The sequence below is a fragment of the Ovis aries genome, chromosome 21, assembly GCF_016772045.2.
Source record: "Ovis aries strain OAR_USU_Benz2616 breed Rambouillet chromosome 21, ARS-UI_Ramb_v3.0, whole genome shotgun sequence".
Taxonomy (NCBI): domain Eukaryota; kingdom Metazoa; phylum Chordata; class Mammalia; order Artiodactyla; family Bovidae; genus Ovis; species Ovis aries.
This window is the reverse complement of record NC_056074.1, coordinates 47,022,336-47,038,772: the sequence shown is the minus strand read 5'-3', so window position 1 is coordinate 47,038,772 and position 16,437 is coordinate 47,022,336. Positions and strand designations below refer to the sequence as shown.

General features: G+C 62.5%; 1 protein-coding gene and 1 long non-coding RNA gene across 7 annotated transcripts in view; one reads left to right on the top strand and one right to left on the bottom strand.

The window, feature by feature from the left end:
* The window catches only part of DEAF1 (DEAF1 transcription factor), a 39,857-nt gene extending 23,783 nt beyond the window's left edge, over positions 1-16,074 (bottom strand). For all 5 annotated transcript variants that reach the window (XM_042237793.2, XM_027959954.3, XM_042237794.2 and 2 more), the window contains exons 1-10: positions 15,758-16,074; positions 12,611-12,708; positions 11,199-11,328; positions 10,785-10,931; positions 10,177-10,316; positions 9,035-9,100; positions 5,530-5,656; positions 4,765-4,893; positions 3,920-4,048; positions 2,360-2,607 (exon numbers count right to left, since the gene is read on the bottom strand). In XM_042237793.2, the coding sequence (XP_042093727.1) occupies positions 2,360-2,607; positions 3,920-4,048; positions 4,765-4,893; positions 5,530-5,656; positions 9,035-9,100; positions 10,177-10,316; positions 10,785-10,931; positions 11,199-11,328; positions 12,611-12,708; positions 15,758-16,043 (1,500 nt within the window). In that variant the 5' untranslated portion in view covers positions 16,044-16,074. The remainder of the gene's footprint in view (positions 1-2,359; positions 2,608-3,919; positions 4,049-4,764; positions 4,894-5,529; positions 5,657-9,034; positions 9,101-10,176; positions 10,317-10,784; positions 10,932-11,198; positions 11,329-12,610; positions 12,709-15,757) is intronic.
* LOC105604155 (uncharacterized) lies at positions 464-8,569 on the top strand. 2 transcript variants are annotated; one of them, XR_009597886.1, is made up of 4 exons: positions 464-1,227; positions 1,504-1,942; positions 2,105-4,847; positions 5,096-8,569. It is a non-coding gene; the product is annotated as an uncharacterized LOC105604155 (long non-coding RNA). The 2 variants fall into 2 exon arrangements; XR_009597885.1 differs by having other exon boundaries at positions 2,105-7,245.
* Positions 16,075-16,437: the final 363 nt, after the last annotated feature.

Below are 16,437 nucleotides of genomic sequence, written 5' to 3'. Positions count from 1 at the left end.
GGAAAACCTATGAAAATGTAGAACTGAAAGCTAACCGCTCCCTTCTGCACTTCCCGCCTGGGGTGAGGCCCGGCTCCCGCGCAGGCAGCAGCCAACGCCTGCCACCGTCCAGCTGGCCTGACTGCTGAGGTGGCGGGCCCAAGCGGTCTCCCCACGCCTGCGCTCCCGGCCCTGGACCCCAAGCAAGGCCAAGGGCCTCCCCACACCCCCAGGCTCAGCAGGGGGATGGCACACACGGCGGTGGACGCTGGCCGGGCAGCCACAGGGGCATACAGCCTGGCAGCTGCGTAGAGAGTGAAGCGGGAGCTTCCTTGGACCGGGTGGCTGCGCCCCCAGCCTCACACCCTGGAGCAGGGACAGCACGCACCCACACAGACGGCTGTGCACAGAGGCCAGAGGGCGCGTGGGAGCATCGTGAGCACACGCTGCTCAGGGAGGAGCCAGACGCAGACGGCCACATCCTGTGTGACTCCCGGTTCCAAGAAATGCGCAGAGCAGGCAGCGCCAGAGACAGGAAGCGGGCAAGTGTAGCGGGGTCTAGGGGGGCGGTGGGGACAGGCAGAGGCAGCGAGAGAAAGCGGGTGAGTGTAGCGGGGTCTGGGGGGGTGGTGGGGACAGGCAGAGTCAGCGAGAGAAAGAGTGTACCGGGGTCTGGGGGGGTGGGGACAGACAGAGATCGAGAGAGAAAGCGGGCAAGTGCAGCGGGGCCCTGGGGCTGGTAGGGTGGTGCTCACGGGTCCGGGGCTTCCCTGGGGGGTGAAGAGCCCTGGAATCAGTTGGGACGGCTGAACAGGTGTGAGAGCAAGCTACTGGACTGTGCAGCTTAAAGGGGTGAATCCTACAGCATGTGAAACGTGTTTCAACGAGAAAAAGAATACGATTTCATTATACACGTCAGGGGTTTTTCTAAATGTAAGATCATAAATATGTGAGCATATGAACCCACAAAAACAGCAAAGGCTGGTTATAATGCAAAACCACATACAAATAAATACTTAAAAAATAAAAGTAAAATGCTTACAAATGTGAAATATGCAAATATTAAATGATTAAAAAGCTAGTCTCTGAGCAGCATGAGAGCACTGTGGTCAGGCGAACAGCCTCCCAAGCCAAAGAGGAAAGGGCAGGTCTCACTCGGGTCACCAGAGCAGCCAGCAGGTGACCCTCCAGACAGTCACCACGGAGCCAGAAGGCAACGATCTGAGGTCTGGAAAGCAAGGAGAGCAGGTAGGAACGGAGGGGGCCTGGCTGGGGGGAGGCCCTGGCAGGTGGGGCAGGAACTGGCGGGGAGTGAGTGGATGACATTGAACCTGGGGCAGGGGAGGGAAGGGTGTGGGCAGCAAGCTGAGGCTGGAGCTGCAGATGGCCGGGAAACCAAGGAAAGCGGGCCCGCCATGCACGGCGGCCACAGGCCCTGGCCGTCCCCAGGGAGCCAGCCCGGGGCTGAGCCAGCGGAAACAACGGGCGAGACGGCTGTGCCCATGGTGCCCCCACCCCTTCCAGGAGCGCCTGCAGCCCCACGCGTGAGAACAGCAGCTAGGCCACGCCCGTCCTGCCCAGACCAGGCCTACAGCCATGCCCAGCAGCAGACTCTGAGACAGACCCCCGCATGACGGGCGGGAGAGCAGCCAGCTCAGCTGCTGGCAAGGACCAAGTCCAGCGCTTGCCAGGTGAACAGACAGAACCCAGCAGAGCTCAGAGCTTCTGCCTGGAATCAAGGTGCCTGGAACCAGCAGGAGCAGGGTATCCCCAGGTGCAAGGGGAGGAGTGAGCACAGCAGACCCTGAGACGACCAGAAGGTCAGAATCATCCGAGACAGCAGGGGTGATTGCGCTACGCGGCCGCACGACCAGAGGGTCAGAATCAGCCGAGACAGCAGGGGTGACCACGCCAGGCGGCCGCTCAGGACTGGTCAGAGCAAAGGAGCCTCCACAGGACGCAGGTGGGTTTTCGTCCACCGCCTCCTGGCTGTGACAGCCCTCCCCAGGCCCCTGCCTGATCCTGCAAGCCTCAGCAAAACAAAAGCATACTTAAGAACCTGATAAAACCTTCTTTCCTCTTGTCTACAAAAAGTGATACTAAAGTGAAAATTTTTCTTATATAGATTTGGTGAGAAAACCACAGTCCACAGGGACTGTGACCGGCAACACCCCTGCGACTCTGTGTCACAGCAGACGATCCCCAGGGAGGCTGGCCTGACGGGACGAACACCATCTGCCATAGGTGTACTGGAGCGTGTGTGAGACCCGAACACCGGAGGGGAACACCTGCCCTTGCTAGCAGAGCAGCTTCACTTGCGTGCGCACCCCTAGCGCCCCTGCCCGGGAAGGCGGGCGCAGACCCGCAGCGTGGATGGTACCTCCTTCCGCTCGGCGTCTGCCTGGGCTCTGGCCTGGGCCGCGGCGGCCTCCCGGTAGGAGCTGGCCTGCTTGGCCTGTTCGAACAGCGTCTTCAGCTGCTGCGCGGTGCTGAGCAGGGAGTTAACCATCTCCTCCAGGTACAGCCAGCTCCGCTGCTCCGACACCTCCAGCCCGCTGACCACCGAGGGGGAGACAGCTTTGGTGGGGGTGGAGGGTGGCACCGCCAGGGCCGGCAGGGACGTCAGCACTAGCCCGAGGGAAGCAAAACAGAGCAGAAGTCAGCATGTCCCCTGGCTCCAAGGGGCCTCCGTGCTCTCGTCGAGTGTGGGAGAGCGGGCTGGTGCACAGAGCGCAGGCCTGGGGGGCCCAGGACACTGCAGGTGCAGAGACGCCCTCACCCGCCCCCGGCTCCCCCTCTAACCCCTGCTGCGGCTACAGCCGCCTGACCATGGACGGCACGCCAACTGCAAACAGGAGCTGAAGCCTCCTGGTTTCGTTTCTGCTCACACAGAAACCTTTAGGGCCGTCTGTGGGCACGGGGTCTGGGGCACAGATCAGGGCTGGCAGGGGGCAGGTTCCTCTCAGCTGCAGAAGAAATCATGGGGGTGGAAAGGGAACCTGGGGCGACGCTGGCTCTGGACAGGACGTGGAGACTCACACTTTGGACGCACGAGGCCTGCCCACCTCTGTCCCGAGGGGCCTGGGCAGAGACGGCCCAGGGGAGACACGCACACCCAGGCAGTGCTGAGCGCGCCAGCCTTCTCTGAGGAAAAGCCCTGAACGGAGCGCCGGCTGAGCCCCTGGCACACACGCCCCACCAAGGCCCGCTCCCAGCTCCCAGGTGCACCCACTAGACGAGCTACACAAGACGCACGGTCAGCGCTCAGGAGCCAGACCCACCGAGCAGCGAGACGGCGGCTGTGAACCCGCTCCCGGGAAGGCATTGGGCTGGGAGCACGGGGCCCCGAGAAAAGCCTCCCCCTCCCTCCTCCTCGCTGCGCCGGACCTAAGGGGAGGGGCAGTGGGACAGGGCAGACAGAGGGTAGCAGCTGCTCTTGGGGGCCCCCGCGGGCTAGACCAGAGCCCACCCCGACATGATCACCCCAGGAACAGGCTGCACCGCCCTGAAGGAAACAGGAAGCCCCGAGTCCACCCTGGAATCAGTGAGGAGCAAGTAGGCAGGGGGGCCGCGGTCACGTGGGATGGACACCCCCGAGGCTGGCCGTGGCCCACTGGGGCTCTGCTGGGGCTGGGCTGGGCTTTAGGAGGTGGGCTGGGGAGGCAGGTAGTGGCAATCACACACACACGCACGGGGACGTTCTGGCAGCTGCAGGCCAGTGAGTCACAGACACACACTCTCACACCTGAAGCCAGGGACAAGTGCCCTCAGGGGCACCATCCCAGTGCAGCGTCCCGGGTGGAGCCCAGGGGGTTCAGGCTCTGCTGGGCACAGGGCACTAGGTGAGCAGCCACGCCCCACCTAGCATCCGGCAGAAGCTTCCGGTCTACAAACAGCCCTGCCTCCCCAGACCTCGGGAGCGGGGCTCCTCCTCACTCACCTATTTTGGGATGAGACGTTGGCAGTGCGGCCTCAGGGAACGGTGCGATCTGGCAGCTGTCCGGATAACCGGGGTAGTGGGGCTCCGGGTGGCCGACCCTGCACGGAGGCTGCACGCCCGCTTCCTGCACTGTGCAGAGAGGTGCCACGCCCGTGACCCCGCTGCGGTGCGTCCAGCCAGGCAGCCCTCGAGCTCACAAGTGAAGGAAGACAACAGCACCGGGGGCCCGGAGGGAACCAGAACCGACGACAGCGCCGGGGGTGGGAGCGGATCAGAACCAACGATGCGCTGGGGGCCCGGAGGGGGACGGAACCGACGACGCGCCAGGGGCCCGGAGAAAACCAGAACTGACAATGCGCCCGGGGCCCGGAGGGGGACGGAACCGACGACAGCACCGGGCCCGGAGAAAACCAGAACTGACGACAGCGCCGGGCCCGGAAGGGGATGGCACCGACAACGCACCAGGGGCCCGGAGGGGGACGGAACCGACGACAGCGCCAGGGGCCCGGAGAAAACCAGAACTGACAATGCACCAGGGGCCCGGAGGGGGACGGAACTGACGACGCGCCTGGGGCCCGGAGGGGGACGAAACGGCACAGGAGTGGGTGGGCTCCCGCTTGCTCCCTTTCGATCCCTAACGTGGCCTCAGAGTTTACAGACGCACAGGGCGCCTCTGCCCGCCAGCTCTCTCCACATTCCACAAGCAGCCTCAGCTTTTCAGGTCCTGGTCCTGCCACCACCGGCCAAGCCCCCAGCCCCCACCCGCTGCTTCGGGGTCTCCCTGGCTCCTGCAGGTGGAAGGGGGAGCCTCTCGGGGCCAAGGCACCAGGGCTGAGGCAGCTTGCCTGTGGCTCCTGCGAAGACGTCGCCCTGGGCTGGACTTTCCGAGATGACAGCAGTGGCCTCCACGGTGGACGCCCGGTCAAAGGTCAGTGCGCCCGAGGTAGTGATCTGTCCTGAGGGGGTCACGGTGACTGCAAGGGCAGGGCAGCCGTCACTCACCCAGCCAGAAGCCCAGCACTGGGGAGGGGGTGGCATGAGGTGCGTAGCAGTACCCGGAGGCCCCCAGCCCACCTCCGCAGAGTGGCGCCTGGTGCCAGTGAGGGCAAGGCCCACGCCCCCCAAGGCGGCTCCCGCGGTCGGATCCTAAACACACACGCGTGTACCCTCTCTAAGGAAAATACTCATCGAAGTTGAAGAGAAACAGCAGCCACGCCTCCTCGGAGCTCCGTGTCCTCCGGGCCCCCAAGGACCCACTGGGTCGTGGACAGTCTCTGAGGACCCGTCAGCCCCTGGACCTCCCCTCCCTTTGGGTCTTCGCTTACCCCCACTCACCATCTCAAGGTTTCAGGAGCGGGGGCTCCTCCCTCAACTCCCACCAGCCTCGCCTGCCCACTGGGGCGTACGCAGCCCTGAGGGTGGGGGGCTGCCCGAGACCCAGACCCGCGGTCTTGGCATGAAGCTGGTGTGGAGGAGAGGCCGGGACCCAGGAGGCCAAGGGGCCTCTGGGAGCAGGAGCTGTGCCCCTTTAGACCCAAAGCCCTTGGCCACACGCGTGAGCAGGACGCGCTAAGAGCACGCGTGGTGGCAGGGGCTTCGCAGACACTCACAGGTGGTGGCGGCGGTGGCGGGGAGCAGGGTGATGTTCTTAGGCGCGTCCTTCTTGGCGGGCGTGGCCGGCAGCTCGCTCTCCTTCTTGCGCCTCTTGTAGGGCACGAAGAGCCTGACGGGGCCGCTCTAGGGGGCAGGGGGACAGAGGGAGACGTGAGGGCACCACCCCAGACTCTGTCCTGACGGACGCCCTGCGTCCACCTCAGAGTTTTGAGAATTCCCAGAAGACAGAAACCAAACAGGGCCCACGAGGGCAGGGGCGCCCCACAGGCCCAGACGCGCAGGAGCAGAGGCCCTCGATGGAACAGGGAGGCAGGACAAGGGGAAGGCTGGGGAGCCGCCAGTTCGTGCCCGAGACCTCGCGGGCTCACTGGCCCTCCCTGCTGCCCTCCCGCATGTGCTGTGGACCCAAGCGTGGACTTTCTTCTCAACCCCAGGATCTCCGCTGGGCTCCTCCTTTTGTGATTTTCTCCACGTGATGAGATGTCGCTGTTACACCCTCTGGGCTGAACTGTGAGGTCTCAGCCAGCAACGTGGCTGCATTAGGAGTAAGGACAGTGGGGCCCTAACCTGGTGGGATTAGTGTCCCTGTAGGAGGAGACACCAGAAACACCCCCTAACTGCCACATGAGTGAGAGCCTGCAAGCCAAAAGGAGCCCCAGCCAGCAGCAAACCAGTGCTGGGACCCAGGCTGCCGCCTCCACAGCTGTGAGAAAGCCCGCGCGTGCCGCAGCTGCCCTGGGAGTGGTGCCCGCCCCAGCCCCGCAGACTGGGACCGAGACCCCTGCTGAAAACGCTTCCACTCTGCAGACACAGAGCCTGCCTGGAAGCCCCCTCAGCTGCTGCTGCAACGGGAAGCATCTCCTGCCTGCTGCTGTTCCTCCATGGGGTCCACACACCCCCGTTCCTTCACACGCCTTGTGACTTCTGTTGGAGCTGGACATCCGTGCCGACGGCTGCTCCCCTCCAGGCTCCCCAGCTGCAGCCCTGCACACGGGGTCCCTGCAGGCCCCTCCGGGCAGCAGCAGTCAAGCTGCCACACAAGCTGCTGGCTCTGCTCTTTCCAGCTGACTGCTCTACCCTCTGCAAACTGCTCCGCTGCGGGATCCAGGCACCTGGGGCTCTGCACTGGGGGCTTTCGGGACACATCTAGAGGAAACGCCCCAGGACAGTCGTTTAGCTGGCATCCGCCCACACACTGCCCGGGAGCGGAGCCTCAGCAGCACTCACACCATCAGCCTAACTCGTGGTCCTATCGCTGCCTCCACCGCAGGGAATTCCACCGCATGGGGTATGGGCGAGCGGGGCTGGGACGATGGGGCCAGTGGCCTGGAACGGAGCTTCCCCTCAGCCGAGCAGGGCCACAGGCCACGAACAGGCCCTGGCTCACACACCAGACTCGCAAAATTCTCCCAGATAAATATTTTTTGCTATATGCCGCCAGGACAGCTTTCAGAGATCCTAAGCAGGCTTTTTGCATTATTTCGCCAATGAGGATTATGTCTCTGGGGGTTGGTCCATAGAGCTCTGCAGACCACTGTTCCTGATTCGGAAGCCAAAATGTGTCCATTTGATGAAGGAGACGTACAAGATTTTATTTCATGGACTGAACCTTTGGTTCCGTGTCTAAGAAATCCCAGGTCTAACTTGAGATCACAAAGATTTTCTTCTAAAAACTTTAATTTTGTTTTCAACAAATCTCACTCTAAAATCCACTTTTAATTCATTGGTATGTAAAGTATGACGTCTAGGTCAAGGGTCACTTCTATGCCTACTGTGCCGACTGTCCCCACACTTTCTGGGTCCGACTGTGGGTGGCTGGTCTGCCCCTAGATTGACAGGCCCCCCTCCGCAAAACCACAGGCTCTCACCCAAGGACCCCACTCGGCAGGTCTGAGGCCCTGAGCTGTGGCCCCTCCAGTCTCAGTCTTCATCCTCAGAGCCCTACTGCAATCCCGTCTCCGCTGCCTTTCCATAGAAACCTTAGAGTCCTTAAAATCCAGCCAGGACTGTGAAGGGAGCCACGGCACACCTGCAGACCTATCTGGGGAGCAGAGCACGCTCCCCACAGAGGCTCCCACCCCACAGGTCCACAGTGCCCCTGAGTTCTCTTCTGGCGGCTTCTAGCTTTCAGCATCCAGGTTCCGCCCTGCAGGTCACACCTCGGGGTTTCGGCATTTGCAGGGACTACAGACAGCCCTGCTGTGTGCTCCACGCTTCCTGACGAGGCAAACCCCCTGCTCTGCTCCTCTGACCCCTACAAGATCTCCAAGAACATCACCTGCCAGTCCCCTCAAGCAAACTTTAAAAGTATTTTATTCTCACACAAATATCCTGCTGGGTAATTCTTCAGCCACCTGATGCCAAAAGCTTACTCACCGGAAAAGATCCTGATGCTGGGAAAGATTGAGGGCAGGAGGAGAAGGGGGTGACAGAGGCTAAGACAGCTGGAAGGCATCATGGACTCACTGGACGAGTTTGAGGAAACTCGGAAATAGCAGGGGACAGGGGAGACTGGTGTGCTGCGGTCCACAGAGTTGGACAAGCCTTAGTGGCTGAACCACAGCATTCTACCAGGATCACGTGTGATCTGTGTACAGGCTAGGCAGCTTCAGAATATTGGGTTTTCCCAGTCAAGAACGTCTCTCCAGTTAGCTTTCTTCCACAGCTGCTAATAGTTAACCAGATGAGCAATCGAACTTTAAAAAGGAGGACTTCCTCATGGCACAGTGAATGAGGATCTGCCTGCCAATTCAGGGGGGTGGCTTCGATCCCTGATCTGGGAGGACTGCACGTGCTGCGGAGCAACTGAGCCCGTGTGTCACAGCTCCTGAGCCCAGGCCCCGCCGCTGCCGAAGCCCGTGCGTCCCAGAGCCCGCGCCTGCAGCGAGCGGCCCCCACCCGCTGCAGCTGCAGAAACCCCGCACGGCAACGAAGACCCGGGGAACGAACAGTAAATAAACATTTTTAAAGTACAAAAAAAAAAAACCTTAAAAAAAATTTTTACGAGTAAACCTCATTAAACAGTTTTTAAAATTCTGAGACATTTAAAATAATATTCAACAACAAGAAAGCCTGAAACAAAGCTGGTGGTTCACACATGACACGCTGGCATCACACTGAAAACCACTCAGCAACGTCAGTTAGAACAACACTCATCTTTAAACAGTTAGGAATCAGCGTAAGAAAAAAACCTCAAAAGACAGAGTTCTCTATACAAAGCAGTTCCAGGCAGTGTTTTTTACAAATTGATGTTAAAAATGCAAATCGTAAAATACCACATTGTCATCAGCACGGGAAAACACTTGGGGGGCAGGACGGGAGGGGGGACAGGACGGGGACGTCATGAGGTTTACTGTATCTAGGAAGGTCCCCTTCGGGTCCTCTGAGCAGTCCTGGGCCCACTTGAGGCCTCAGCCACCAGAGCAACAGCCGAAGAACAGATTCTGAGGGGAAACTAAGGGGGGAACAGCGCAAAAGAGTCGAGGGGGCGGGGGCACTCACCAGGGTCATGTCGTCGCAGCAGGCGGCGCAGGTGCAGGAGGCTGCGTGAGGGTTCAGGATGCCATCCTGGGGCCAAGACAGCGCGACAGGGAGAGGGCGTGAGACCCCGCGACCCGGGGAGGGCGTGAGGGACACAGAGACCGGGAGAGGGCGAGAGACACCGCGACACGGGGAGGGCGAGAGAGACCCCGCGACACGGGGAGGGCGAGAGAGACCCCGCGACACGGGGAGGGCGAGAGAGACCCCGCGACACGGGGAGGGCGTGAGGGACACAGAGACCGGGAGAGGGCGAGAGACCCCGCGACCCGGGGAGGGCGAGAGAGACCCCGCGACACGGGGAGGGCGTGAGGGACACCGCGACACGGGGAGGGCGTGAGGGACACAGAGACCGGGAGAGGGCGAGAGAGACCCCGTGACACGGGGAGGGCGTGAGGGACACAGTGACAGGGAGAGGGCGTGAGACACAGCGACCGGGAGAGGGCGAGAGAGACCCCGTGACACGGGGAGGGCGCGAGAGACCCCGTGACACGGGGAGGGTGTGAGAGACACCGCGACAGGGAGAGGGTGTGAGAGACACCCCAACAAATGAGGGTGGCCCTCAAGCGACAGGCCCAGGCTCCAACCAGCTCCACCCTGACCCCCCGCCATGAGCATGGACCCCATTCTTTCCAGAACCTCTCTGCACACACCATCCACCTCTCCCATCCAGGGAGTATGGGCGTGATGCCTCTGCCAACCCCAAGAACTAAACTGGAAACCGGAGCAGGGGCCCTCTCCCCTCGGATAAGCTTGAGAGACAGCTGGTGTCTTTCAAAATGTCACGGACAGAGTTACTCCGTCTTATTGGGTCTCTCCCCCACACACGTTATTAAATTTCCATTTGATTTTTTCCTGTTAATAAACAAACTCACGTGGGAAGCTGTGTTGCCTCATCCATTTCTTATCCTTGCACAAGGTACCGTGCAAACATCCTCAACATCCCATTTGAAACATCAGGAAACAGAAAGGTTAAGTAACTTGCCCCAGGTCACACAGCGAGTGGAGGACTCAAACCCTGTCTGTCTGACTCCGGCCTGCGGCCTTCAGAGCCCCGTAGCTGACACCCTGGGAGGCGGGAGGCGGGGAGGTGAGCGCTGGGGTACCTGGATGAGGCACTGCAGTGGCCGCCCCGCATAGCGGATGCTCCTCTTCCAGTCTTTGCTGCTGGCCCTTCCTGCCATGGCTTCAAACTCGGTGGGGCTGTACCAGTTCTCCCCCTGCTTGATACAGCGGCCTCGGCCTCCTGAAAGGACAGGCCACCTGCTGTGGTTCCTGCCCACGCCAGGCCAGCTGGCCCTTGGTACCCCGCTGTGAACCCACACCCATGGGCGCTGTGTCTGACCACCTGCCCGAGCATCCACCTGATGCCCTGGGCACCATGCGGCGACCACCTCCCTCATGGAGCTGATGACCTCTGCCCACTTGCAGAGCTTCCTGCCGACCGGACACCAAGTGGACCCAAGACCTCAGGAAACATGGTCCAGGCCTACCGCCCCCTCAAAGTGCCTGTTTGCTTAACTAGTCTATGCCATTACAGCCTTCCTTCCCAGCTTATGTGGAGGTTGCAGAAAGAAGGCCAACCTCAAAGCAGCAGCAATGGCCTGAGCCCAACCCACCTGGGCCCACCCCTCACTTGCCTGGGCCTACCCCGCTCAGGCCCACCCCTGCCCACCGGGCCCACCCCCATCCTCCTGGGCCCGCCCCCGCCCACCTGAGCCAAGCCTGCTCTTGTACAAGGTGCCACTGATGTTGCGGCAGCGCACGGGCAGCTCACTGTCGTACACCGAAGGGTCCCAGTTGTACTTGGTGCCACCCTTCTCTTGACCGGGAGCCAGAGGAGTTGGAGGAGACTGAGGTCCTTGAGCAAAGAAAGCACCGTGAGCGTGAGACCCAGAGCGCAGCCTGGACCACAGGGAAGCACAGGGACAGCTCTACTCTCACAGGTCCTCCTCAGCTCAGCACCCCGTCCCCACAACCCTGGGCAACACTCACTGCCTGGAACATTTTCTACTTAAACAGTGTTCGATATTTAAGCTCCCCACAAAACACAGAAGCTCACCCAGGAACACACTCCAGCAGCTCAGGGGGCACTTGGCCCCGGAGGCCCGGAGCGGGCAGGCAGTACCTGGGGTGAGAGGCGCTGCAGGTGCCTTCAGCCCGGCGGTCTCCACAATGCTGCCGTCCGTGTGCACGACAATGAGCGTGGCCTTCTCGGGGTTCAGGCTGTCCCCGATCTGCAGGGCTGTCCTGCCCGACTGCAGGACAGAACACCCACTGTCTCAGGGACAGCCGCAGCACCCCTCTGTACCAGGCTGTGGCCCCCCAGACAGGTTCCAGATGACACCGCCCCTGGGGGGGCCTCTTCCAGACTCCGAGCCAAGACCAACCAGAGGCGAGGTCTGCATGGCCCCGAGCAAATGCTCAAGTGGCTTGCACAGATTAAGGGATGAACACGCTTCCGGCACAGGAAAGGCCCTCTCTTCTACCCTGGAGGCTCTCACAAGGTCACAGGTCTCAAGGGATGGTCTCCAAGAGGCCAAGTCCATTGGTACAGGAGCCAAGATCCGGTTGGTATGGGACCATTTCTCATGCCCAAGTCCCACCCAGAGCAGGGGCCTCCCAAGCCACACTGCCCACATGCCTCCCCATGGGCCTGTATGCTGCTGTGACCTCAACTGCCTCTCCTGGGCCAGTGAGACGCCCCATTCTGCCCATGTGGAAGGCGAGCCCACCCCGACTGCCCCCAGGCACACCTCACAGCCTCGCCCAGATAGCCCTGCAGTGGACTAGGGACCCAGGCGCACTGCACACCAAGGGCTGGGACATGCCCCTGCTACCACGCTGAGAGGGAAACACCGAGGCAGAGACCTTGGCTCCTCTCTGAAGACGTTGCCTTCACACCAGAGGAGATGAGGAGTCGACCGCGGGACTGAGGGCCCCCACCCATAGGCACACGCACACCCGGCCTGCTCTCACAGACCTGCGGGGTCACGACCTCAGTCAGGGCATCGGCCCTGCGTGAGTGTGAATCGCTGGACTGGTGCGACTCTGGAGCGGAAAAGCAGAATGCTTTGCACTGGTTCGAGAGCCACAGAGGGTCTTTCTAATGAGGCAGGCGGGACAGGCGGAAACTTGAACTACCCTCTCCCTGTCGGCGTCCAGGAAGGTCGCACCAGATTCCGGGCCTCCCTGTCGTCAGAGCCTGTGGACGCGGGTGCCCTAACTTCCCAGCCCTCGGGACCAGAGAGCCCGCTGTCGGGTCGGACACCAGCCCGAGGCACGGAGCTGTTGCCTGGCTACTGGCCGGTGTCTCCGGGCACCAGAGCGTATAAACCCATGCTCTTAAACCTGCGTCCCTGAGGCCTGCACAGACCTGCCGCCCTCACACTCGAGAGCGAGCTTCCTGCCGGTCGCCGTCCCAGTGACAACTCTGCTTCCAAGTGTACAGAGCCCCAGGCGTGCTCCTGCCCCCCACCCCGGGCGCTCGGCGGAGGGCGGGCTCAGGGTCCCCCCGCCCAGACTTGGCCCGGGTCTTACCAGCACGTGGCCTGAGAGCGAGGCGGCATTCGCCGCAGACGTGGTGAAGACGTTGTCTGCCGAGGCGCCCACGCTGGCTACCGTCACGGTGGTCACCTCTGCAACACAGAAGCGCGACTCAGCGCCTGGCCGGAGCCAGAGGCCGCCAGGGCATGGCGTGGTGGGCAGCTGCCACGGCAGGTCCCTGAACTGCCAAGGGAGGCCTAACCCTGGGCATGAAATGCCCAACGTTTCCAGACCACAGTCTGATCGACCTGGTCCTTCCAAGGATAAGAGGCTACCTCTCCATCCCCGCAGAGCCTGCCACGCACAGTGAAGACCCACTGAGCTGGTCACAGCTCTGCCAAACTGCCCTGGCCTCCTGATCCCTTCTAGGAAAAAAAAAAAAAAACATCCAGAAGGAGCTTCTCAGATCCCAGAGTCCCCACCCTCGTTGTGGGGACCCTCCCAGACCCCATGGGTCAGCATGGTTCTGGCTGAGGTCCACCCCTCCCTCCCCCTCCATCACCTCGACCTGCCACTGACCTCTTCTTCCTGAAACCCATCAGACTTGCCAGTGCCCTCCGGCCCCCCACATGGAGCCTGGCCGCTCCCAGCAGCCTGCGTGCCCCCTCCCTGCACCCCCACCACAGCCCACACCTGACAGGCTGCGCTGACAGCCTTTCCTTGCCACTCGCCCCCCTCCAGGGGTGGCACCGCGTTCCGGAATGTCCCAAGCCTAGCTGTGTCTGTGCCTGGCAGAGGTGCCCAGATTGACAGAGGGTCCCGCACAATCTGTCGACCTGCACTCACTGAACTGCTCTGAAAATCCCTGCCCCCCGTGCGTCTTCTCCACCATTTCCCAGGGAGCCTGGGGCTAAGGGGCCTGAGCCCATGCTCAGGTCTACACACCTGGCCAGCAGCCCAGAGGAGGCAACCTCAGCCCAGCACGGTGTCCTGTTGAGCTACCGAAACCCAGGAGTCACCTGACCTCAGTAACCCACAACAACCAAGTTCTAACACACTCAAAAAACACACAAAAAACACACTCAAAAAACACAACTATAAAACTGTGCAAAGAAAAAACAAAACACCTGACATTGGGGCTTCCCCGGGGGCTCAGCGGCAAAGAATCCACCTGCCAGTACAGGGCACATGGGTTCAGTCCCTGGTCTGGGAAGACCTAAATGCAGCAGGGCAAGTCCATACACCACAGCTACCGAGTCCGTGCCCTTGAGCCCAGGAGGCGCACCGACCGAAGCCGACACAGCCTAGAGCCGACCTTCGCGACGAGAGAGGCCGCTGCAGTGAGAAATCTGTGCACCACAGCTGGCAGCAGCCCCCAGGCACAGCTGGCAGCAGCCTGCACGCACAGCTGGCAGCAGCCTCCATGCACAGCTGGCAGCAGCCTCCAGGCACAGCTGGCAGCCCCCAGGCACAGCTGGCAGCAGCCTCCAGGCACAGCTGGCAGCAGCCTCCACGCACAGCTGGCAGCAGCCCCCAGGCACAGCTGGCAGCCCCCAGGCACAGCTGGCAGCAGCCTCCAGGCACAGCTGGCAGCAGCCTCCAGGCACAGCTGGCAGCAGCCTCCACGCACAGCTGGCAGCCCCCAGGCACAGCTGGCAGCAGCCCCCAGGCACAGCTGGCAGCAGCCTCCACGCACAGCTGGCAGCAGCCTCCAGGCACAGCTGGCAGCCCCCAGGCACAGCTGGCAGCAGCCTCCAGGCACAGCTAGCAGCAGCCTCCACGCACAGCTGGCAGCAGCCTCCAGGCACAGCTGGCAGCAGCCCCCACGCACAGCTGGCAGCAGCCCCCACGCACAGCTGGCAGCAGCCTCCACGCACAGCTGGCAGCAGCCCCCAGGCACAGCTGGCAGCCCCCAGGCACAGCTGGCAGCAGCCCCCAGGCACAGCTGGCAGCCCCCAGGCACAGCTGGCAGCAGCCTCCAGGCACAGCTAGCAGCAGCCTCCACGCACAGCTGGCAGCAGCCTCCAGGCACAGCTGGCAGCAGCCTCCACGCACAGCTGGCAGCAGTGAAGCAGCAGAAAAGCCCACGGAGCACTAGGCCCAGCAAAGTCAAAAGTCAATTAAAAAACAAACAAAAACTGACGTTGGTACATTTCTCTGACATCAGGACAAACAGCATATTTCTTTTCTGCCTTCAGAAAGATGTGAAGAAACACCTAACTATTCCAGATCTCAATGTTAAACTAGTTTAGCAACGAAAACGGAACCCTTATTTAAGGGCCACAAATCTTTCTTCCCACGCTTCTGCGAGAATCCCAAAAGACCACAGCCCAGGCAGACCAGAGGCAAGGTGGGTAGCAGGGGAGCTGGCCCCACCCAGCACCTCCAGCGCCAGATAAACGCAGGAGCACCTGGATGCGGAGGCCGCTGTCCAGTTCTGAAACCCATGAAGTTCCTTCTGGAAGAGCCTGAGGACACTCCCCAAGGGTTCCAGCGCCTGGCTCTGTGGGCCAACCCGGAGCCTGACGTGGGAGGGACCGTCACTTGGGAAAGTCTCTACCTCCTTCAGGATGGTGTCCCAGGGAGGCACAACCTCTAAAGGGCGCTTTGGGGCGTGGCTCAGGAACCTTGAGAATGAGCATGTTCTGTTCATCAAGAACAAAAACGCGGAAGGGAAGACGCATCAAGGAAACGAGGAGTAGGGGGCATGGGGACAGGCCAGAGGGGGCACTGAGGAACAGGGTCCCGGCCTCCAGAGCCACTGCCCCCAACGCTTGCGAGCCCTCCCTGACTGAGCGCGCCTCACTCCCATCTGGAGTTCCATCTGGACCCGGCCAGCAGGATTCCAGGTGACCAGACACGCCCATCCCCGCGCTCCTCCAGGCGAGGACCTGACCCCCGTGTCACCAGCAACCAGGACATAAGGAAGGGAGAACGGGCAGGGCAAGAAGCAGGTGCAGAGAAGGTTCCGGAAGGAACGCAATCCTGAAAGGAGGGAAAGGCGTTCAGGGAGCAAGCGCGCGGCAGGAAAGGGCCGGGGCGCTCCCTGGGGCAGGTGTGCAGGGACCACGGGGCACACGACGTGCGTGCGCGGGCGTGCTGGGCGGAGGCACGGCAGGTGTGCGCGGGGGACAAGAGAGCGGGGCGGGCGCGCGGCAGGTGCGGGCAGGTGGGCGCGAACCGCGGGCGGCCGGCACTTGCCTGCGAAGGCGGCGGCCGCAGCGGCCTCGTCGGGGCCCGGCAGGGCCTCGGCGCCCATGTCCATGTGCCCGGGCTCGGCGGCCATCACCGCCACGGCCGTCACCCGCCGCGTCTCGCGCTCCGACTCCGAGTCTCCGTCCTCCGAGTCCTCGTCCCTGCTGAGCACCGGCTCCTCCGCCTCGCCTCCCGCCGCGGCCGCGGCCGCCGCCGCCACAGCGGCCGCGGCCGCCACCGCCGCCGCCTCGGCCAGGCCCAGCTGCTTGGCGGCCGAGTCCGAGTCCTCCATCCGGACTCCGCCGAGCCCGCCCGAAGGCTCCGGCCGGGGCCGCCCGAAGGCCGGGACAGAGCCCGAAGCGCGCCGCCCGAGGAGGCCGCCCGAGCCGGGCCGAGCCGAGCCGAAACCTCCAGAGGAGGGTCGCCCGAACCGAGCCGAGCTGAACCGAGCCGAGCCGAGGCCGCCCGAGGCCGGCTGCCGAGCCGAGCCGGCGCCACCCGAACAGGAGCCGAACCGGCACGAAGCGGCCCGGTCGAGCCAGGCCGAGGCCCGCAGTCCAGAAACGACGAGGGCCGACTTGGGCCGAAGTGGGCCGAGTGCGGAGCCGAGTCAGGCCGAATTGGTCCGAGGCCGCCCGAGGGTTTCCGAGCGACTCCGCGCCGGCCCTCTCCGCGCTCAGGAGGCC